We start from the raw sequence: 8,256 nt of genomic DNA on the forward strand, positions 1-8,256 counted from the left end.
CCCCCACTTTTAAAGAGTTATTGCAATAATATCTTTGAAGTGAAAAGAAAGACAGTTTCACACCCACACCCACACCCACACCCTGGGGGAGGAGAGGGAGACGTTAGACCTGCAAGTGTAGTAAAACTGAGGTGTGCGGACCAAGGCCTGGACCGACCACTGAAACCTACACCTTTTTATGTGGACGTTTTTTAAACCTGTCTTATTTCTATTTCACGTTATCTTTTATTTCCCCATTGTTTTATAAACACACCGTCCGTTCTGTCAGGTCCAAGAAGAAGACGCTCAAACCCCAACACGTGGTTTGATTTGTTGAACCATCAACTCTCTGATTGATGAAGGACTGTGTGTTTTCTGCTTCCTCTGAAGCTACAACTGGACCACACAGAGATTCCTGCCCGACTCTCTGGCTTCCACGGATGTTGACATGGCAACCATAAACCCTCGCAAAGCACAAATTCTGGCAGTGAGGCTGAAAATACTCGGTCCATCTCACCACGTTCATGTTCACGCTGTGGTTTTTTAAAGCTGGATTCACAGGTGTGTGTGTGTAAAAGTCCGACATGTGACCATTAATGATTTGTATAAATCAAAAAACTAAAATATTTAAAGATCAATATTTTTTTATTTCTGGGAAATAGAATATTAAAAAAAGGTGGTTGTTCATCCTGTGTGGCGTTCAGGATTCTAAAGTGTAGGGACAAAACAGAGCTGCTCTGTTTTTGGACATTTGCAAATGTTGACACTTTTTAGCCTCCAAATACAGACGTTTGGCCTGAACTGAGCCTCACAGGAGACACGGCCAAAGTTACACAAAATACACCAATGACACCAATGCAGCGTGGCCTCAGACCTCAGCACGGCCTGAGTCTGGTTCTGCTGAGCTGGACTTGTTAAAGCACAGATGGAACTGGATCAAACGCTCTCGCTCTCTCACTCGCTCTCTCTCTCTGTGTGACTTCATTTTTGTGACCTTTTTGGCACAAACACTGACCTTGTAAGAATCAGCATTTCTCATAGGAAAACATTGACATTGACTGTTGGTCCTTTGACTTTTGTTTAGAGTTTGGTCCTCACTGTTCCAGCTCAGGGTAGAACAAACACTTCAACACACCAATCAAATGTAAAGTCAATGTCCTTTAAAGAAGAGCTGTGGAAACCTGTGTGTGTGTGCTGTAAATATGTGTGTGGGTTTCTTCTGTGCCTTGTTGACATGTGTGCTCACCAGCAGTGATGGTGTCCTTCTCTTTGGCGTTGTACTCCTCCACCTCTGCTCTTCGACGCAGCTCAAACCTGCGGGCGTGGCCTTCTCTGGGCTTCCAAAGCTCCTGGAGCAGCAACGGCTTTTCATTGTCCCCCAGTGCACGCAAGCACTCCGTCCTCCAACCCCCACCTTCTATTCCACCTCCACCCTCCAGCCGGCCAATGACATCACAAAGGACATAAGAGTGGGCAGCGTCCTTGTTGAGGGAGTAACGCTCCAGTGCCTCTTTGACCAGCTCCTGGGCACTGGAGCGTGGCGTGGCCAGTACGCTTTTGTAGTTGGCACCGGCACAGATTTCATCTCCGAAAATCTTCAGCACCCCAGGTGCCGAGCTCTGTGTGGAGAGTTCAGCGGGGTCGTCTGTCGGCCGCTCAGGGGGTTCAGTCGTAGAGCGTCGATCCCCACGAGTGTTTGTTCCGGCTTCTGCTTGAACTCGGTCTCTGTAACTCAGAGTACGGTACAGGACCTGGAGAACATTTCAAACATTAGTTCTTGGTTGGCTCATTTGAAGATCTTTCCCACATCCACATCTGTGTTTTCCGTTAGCTCCACCGTCATTAACTCACTGTATGATCAGAAAGTCGACCAGAGCTCTCAAAAAAAGGGAACTTTTCTTATTCTGCTATTTGAAATTAAGAAAAAAAAAATCTTTCTGAGAAACTTTCCCATAACTTTCCTTAGATTTTATCAGAATATTTTTCATAAACATTTTCAGAATCTTTTGGAGATTGTTGTTGAATGTAAATTTTCCGTGTCATTTTTGATCAAAAAAAAAGAAATTATGATGAAAATCTTTATAAAATTATTTTTTTAAAACATTATCTTTTTCTGCATGTTTTTCATAAAATTAGGGCATTTAGAGAACAGTTTTAGAAATATTTTTGTATAAAGCTTTCTGTCAAAATGTGAATTTTTTGTCGTTTCTGGTCAAAAACTAAAAAAATCACAAAATTTGTTGTAATTTTGTAAAATTTTTTATAGATTTTTTCACGATGGTAAGGCTATAGTAAGGCGTGTTTTGGGTGATTTTTTAAATATTCATATAAAATATTTTTTGGACTTTTAAACACAAAATATTCACCTGGCAGCATGTTTTAGGACCTAATCTTTGTGATTATTTTATAAGTGATTATTTTGTGTTTTAAACCCCAAAAAGTAATTTATAAGAATATTTCAAAAATCACCCAAAACACGCCTTACTATAGCCTTACCATCGTGAAAAAATCCATAAAAATAAAAAGTCCCCAAAATGCACTAAAATGCAAGAGTAGGTCCTAAAACATGCTGCCAAGTGATTATTTGGTAAGGCTATAGTAAGGCGTTTTTTCAATGATTTTTGAAATATTCATATAAAATACTTTTTGGGGTTTAAAACACAAAATAATCACTTATAAAATAATCACAAAGATTAGGTCCTAAAACATGCTGCCAAGTGATTATTTGGTAAGGCTATAGTAAGGCGTTTTTTCAATGATTTTTGAAATATTCATATAAAATATATTGGGGGTTTTAAACAGAAAACATTTTGACAAAGATTTTTGTGAAATTATTTGTAAAAATGTTATCTTTTCCTGCTTGTTTCTTATAAAATTAGGGCATTTAGAGAACATTTTTAGAAATTCTTATTTGCCTTAATACATAGCATGTGTCCATTTTCGTGGTTAAAATTTAGAAAAAATATATTTTTTGAAGGACAACCTTTGATCCAAACCATTGTTCCACATAAACAGAATTCTGAAAAAGTCTTAAAAAATCATTTTCACCAAAGTCATTATAAAAAGTACTGAAGGCTCCTTTACCTGAGTGAGGGTCCTGCTCTGGCGTTTGAGGCGGCTCTTGGACGGCAGGGACATACTTGTCCCAGAAGAGGAACCGTAGAACATAATGACGATAATCAACTACGCAAAGATAAGAAACCAGAGAAACATGTCAGTTTGTCTGAATTCATACAGTGATCATGGAACATGCAGTTGAGGCACATACCAAGAGGCTGCAGTGGTGAAGAGGCAGGAGTCCTGTCTGTTTTGCAGAAAGTTCAGGGTACAATTCCTCCTAGTTCCCCAAAGCCAGCATGAAGTGCATCAGGCAAATCGGGATTCTGATTCTGATTACCGCTAAGGTGACCCCTGGAGGGAAAGGGTTTTTGGCAAAATTAGATGCAATTTTACATTTTGATGCACATTTTGCATATAACAGCATTTTGGGCAGTTATTTAGACATTTTTCACAAAAACAATGGTGGAGTAGTGTAGGTATGGACAAATCTTTACTTATCAAAATATGAAAGGTTTGACATTTAAATCCCAAATTACACACCCTGGTGCACACTGTTTTATTCACCAACTTTCTAGTAGTCTGCTGTATTTGTTCAATTTTAAAAATGAGATTTTCTTTTTACGAACTCATGGTATGTGGTCATTTGGTTACATTTGTAGTAAACTTTTCAGTGGCCCCACAGACGGTGAACTCCTCAGACCTCATCGGGTTTTACTGCAGGTGAAACGCCCGTGTGTGTCTGCCGCAGGTTCACGATGTTGTGTTTGGTGTCGGACAAACACGACGGCTGTCCAGCAGAAATGAGGAAGTGAACGCTGAAACGGTTCTAGCTGATGCTGCAGGAGCTGCTGGGATAACGTGACTATTTTAAATGCCCGTTAATCCGCAGTAATCTGGCTACTTGGCCACAGTTAACTCAATCCTGGGAGCAACAAACCCCCGCTACAACTGCGCAAGGAAAGAAACACACAGACAAAAGTAGCCTGGGCCTCGTTAGCATTGATTAAAAAGGGGGGGGGGGGGGATCTCTGTTTAAAAAAAAAGAAAAACTATAGAGTCCTTTGACAAAGGTAAGGTCAAAGTAAAGAAAATGACATTTTTACATTATTTTAGCTGAAACCATTTGGTGTCCATTTTTAGTTGTTTTTAACGTTTTAACATTGACCATAAATAAGATCGTGTTGATGTTGAAAGGCCGCGCTGAGCTCCGAGCATCACGTCCCGTCGGCCTTAACGTAGCGGTTTTTACCAGGAGAAAAAGTCGTTGTTCTTGAGGTGAATGTGTTGAAGCAGGAAGAGACAGAATTATGAACAAAAAGACAGTGAAAGAAACAGGAAATAAAAACTCTCTATTGTTCTGTGTCTGAATGTTGAACGAACGTTTTTTCTTTTTTGTTCTTCCGTTTGTCTTGTTGTTTTTATCCACACCTTTGAATTTGAACTGGATCTGGACCCAGACTACAAACACAACAGTTGTAGTTGTAGTTCGGCTCCTTACATTGGCTACGATGTCACGTGATCTTTAAACGGTAAACATCTAAATAAAATACAACACATTTTACAATCTTCCGTCCAATCAATTGAATTGTGTTTAATTTAAACCGAATTCTTCTGATATTTGTCAGAACACACACTGCAGAGGAACATGGAACGAAGCCCAGGAGGAGGCGCTGTTATCTTATTTTTAACAAATATTAAACTTGTTGTTTGGTTTGTTGATTGAACGATTCGATACATCGACTCACTTACTTCACGTCAGACTCGTTCACACTCGTTTTTGACTCCAATCTCCGGCCTGTATTTATTTAGCGTCTGTTTACGACTCTCGTCGTCAGTGGCAACAAAAGGGGGGCTGGTGGACGAGGTCTGGGCAGAACCGAGTCCAGTGACGGTCAGCAGGTGTCAGGTGACCACAAAGGAGGTCACGCTCACCACAATCACGTCCGTAATCAATGAAGCTGGTCGGTTCCCTCCACACCTGACCGACGCTCAGCGCGTGATTAAACGTTGTTTTTTTTTTTTTGTTTTGTTTGTTTTTTTATCCCTAATAAAGGTGTGGTCGTAAATTAAAGGTCTCCTGGAAAAAGTTGGAAGTGCGATTCCTGGACTGACGAGCCCAGTCCCCTGTGTGCTCCCCCGGCTGTCTGTTGCGTTCATACTCACGCTGTCTGCAGTGCGTGGCTCCATGGTGATGGGGGGGACCCGGAGCTGGCTTCCCTCTCGTTCGTCCTCCTTTACAAAGGCAGAAAATCCCCGGTGCAGCGGGGGGAGAACACCCAGGGACCGGCAGCAGCTGCCCGACGCCTCCACACATACCCCCCAGGATAGTCCGTTAACTTGGAGCGCAGCCAGTCGTCGTGTGCTCCCGGGTCCGTGTGCACGTCCCCGCCGTGTGTCCAGCAATGTCCACTGCCTCCGCCGGCAACCGCATTCCCACATTCACAGCCGTTTACTGCCGAGTGTCGACGGAAAGAGCCGATCTCTCGGAGCTGGCGGCTTCACCTCCACGCACCTGCTCTGCTGCCCAAATTACGAAGAAGTTGGCGCCACCAGGCGGGCATATAGACGTACTACAAGAAAGGACTGTTATAAAAGAATTGATTATACTGTATTTATAATATATTTAATATACATTTGAAATCTCATTATACAACTATGACGTGTCTCCAACTTCAGGAATTCTGTCAAAGGACGAGATCATACATCAACATCAGAAAGACAAAAAACAAATTTGTTTCATACAATACGTTTTAAAAGGAATGTAGTATAAACTATTTTTGTGTAACTTTTCATGTTTATATATATTCTGAATTTATGAGTTCTTCTCTACAGAAACAGATGGATCACAGTGGTTTTCCATTATCCAGTCTGTCTTTTAAATATCTAATAAAACAACAGAACAGATACTGGTGTCATTTCCATTTTCAGTGGCTTAATTTGAATGTGTCGAGTAAAAATCCTTTCCAGTCATACACTGCATGAAAAAAGATTATTTTATTACAAGAAAAATAAAATAAAAAAAGATAAAAGCGGTGTTGGCATCATAAACACTGTCACAGCACAGAAGCACCACAGATACAGAAACCACAGGGACAGGAGGATTCTGGGTAATGATCTAAAGAGTGACCGTGGTCACCGGGTGTGTGTGGAGATCTGACCAGAGTCGAAACGAAACAGACAAATCAAAAAGGAGGGACTGGTGTACATTAAAGTACTGGAGTGTTTGAACCCACAACCGCTCTGGTCCTTCAACACCGTGACATCATCACCTGCTCCGCATCAAACGCTCACCTTAACTCAATCAATCAATCAATAAAATGCTTTCATAAATAAGTCAATATTGATCAAATAAATAAAATGACATTCATGAAGATAAGAACAAAGACTGTCTCGCCTCTGTCACCTGGGGAGGGAAACCAGGAAGTACACCTGAAAACACTGCAGCACGTTGTCACTTACACAGGCTGTGTGAAGACAATGAAGTTCCTGTTGTGTTTCAGTCCTACTGTAGTACACAGAGTACTGCTGTAGTACACAGAGTACTGCTGTAGTACACAGAGCGTACGATTGGGCCAGATTGTTCAACAACAGGTATAGCTTCAGTTTCCTCTAAACGTAAGAGCTTCCAGGGGGCGCTGTGCTGCGACTGACGGCAGGAGTTTCTGGTTTTCTGGCAGTGTTTGATCATACTGTAGTACACAGAGTCCTACTGTAGTACACAGAGTACTGCTGTAGTACACAGAGTCCTGCTGTAGTACACAGAGTACTGTTGTAGTACACAGAGTCCTACTGTAGTACACAGAGTACTGCAGTTGTACACAGAGTCCTACTGTAGTACCCAGAGTACTGCAGTAGTACCCAGAGTACTGCAGTAGTACACAGAGTACTGCAGTTGTACCCAGAGTACTGCAGTAGTACACCGAGTACTCTACTGGGAGGTTTCTAAACCAAACACCCTGAAAATGATCATTATTATGATTTGGTTTCATGTAAATTCTCCATATGAGACACTTGCAGATCAATTTTTGGGAATGTTGCCCCCTACTGGAGGAGGTAAAAAAGCAAATGAATCTGTATGAAGTAAGGCCAATATTTTTGGAAAGTACTTGACAGTTTTTTTTAAATCTCCACTGTTGCTTTAAAAATCACTGAGTTCATTTTTACAGGGCGTTTAAGTCAAAAAACAAAAAGAAACACAACCTGAGTGAAGAATCACAGCCACAGGAGCAGAGGGTTTATACAAATATATATCTGTATTTATATGAATATATGTATTTACATATAAACATACATGTATATACATGTATATATAAATATATATGTATATATATATATATACACATATATATAAATATATTCATTGGTCCATTCATCACGTTCATCACGTTCATCACGTTCACAAACAACGTTTCACAGCAGGACAACACTTACGTACAGAGCGCGAACATGGATTCATGTGTAAACATAGACTGGTGGATTTATGGTAGTCGGAGAATGGGAAGACACACACACACACACACACACACACATACACACAAGCACCTGTGTTCACACACACACACACACACACACCTGAGACGGCGTACGATTGGGCCAGATTGTTCAACAACAGGTATAGCTTCAGTTTCCTCTAAACGTAAGAGCTTCCAGGGGGCGCTGTGCTGCGACTGACGGCAGGAGTTTCTGGTTTTCTGGCAGTGTTTGATCAGAGAGCGGGTCTCCTGCAGCGAGGCCCGACCACAGACCTCCGTCAGATCAGTTCCCTCCACCACAGATGGAGGTGAAAATGAATGAAACACTGAGAGGTGAAGAAGGTCACGGTGATCATCGCCGGGACGATACGGTGCCGCGTAGATAAATATACATTTACTGTAGAAAATTGCACTTATGACATTTTCACTAAATCAAAAACAGAAAATATACCAGTTCCATAAATCCTCTAGATAGTCTGTCGAACACAGGAAGTGGAAGCACACGAGTCACGCGGTCAAGACTGAAGCCGTGAACGTCGGTCAACAGAAAACAACAACATCCACCGTTACTGCCATGCTCCACACACCGGAGTGGAACCAACAACCACCACACGGTTCATATAAAGAGCTCTGATCACTATGGTGAGTCACTCATGTCCAGGACGAATGACACCCTCTGGTGGACGGTGACAATACTTGTGTTAAAATGTCCTGGCACTGAATAACAAGGTCAGGTCACTTAAAG

The 8,256-nt window shown here is 41.6% G+C and overlaps 1 protein-coding gene across 1 annotated transcript in view; it reads right to left on the bottom strand.

Moving 5' to 3' along the window:
• The window catches only part of radil (Ras association and DIL domains), a 19,853-nt gene extending 13,259 nt beyond the window's left edge, over nucleotides 1-6,594 (bottom strand). Inside the window, 4 exon segments of the mRNA XM_025058691.1 lie at nucleotides 1,226-1,730; nucleotides 3,064-3,162; nucleotides 3,248-3,390; nucleotides 4,789-6,594. Of these exon segments, the coding sequence (XP_024914459.1) occupies nucleotides 1,226-1,730; nucleotides 3,064-3,147 (589 nt within the window). The 5' untranslated portion in view covers nucleotides 3,148-3,162; nucleotides 3,248-3,390; nucleotides 4,789-6,594.
• Nucleotides 6,595-8,256: the final 1,662 nt, after the last annotated feature.

This window comes from Cynoglossus semilaevis, chromosome 9 (assembly GCF_000523025.1).
Source record: "Cynoglossus semilaevis isolate Cse_v1.0 chromosome 9, Cse_v1.0, whole genome shotgun sequence".
NCBI lineage: Eukaryota > Metazoa > Chordata > Actinopteri > Pleuronectiformes > Cynoglossidae > Cynoglossus > Cynoglossus semilaevis.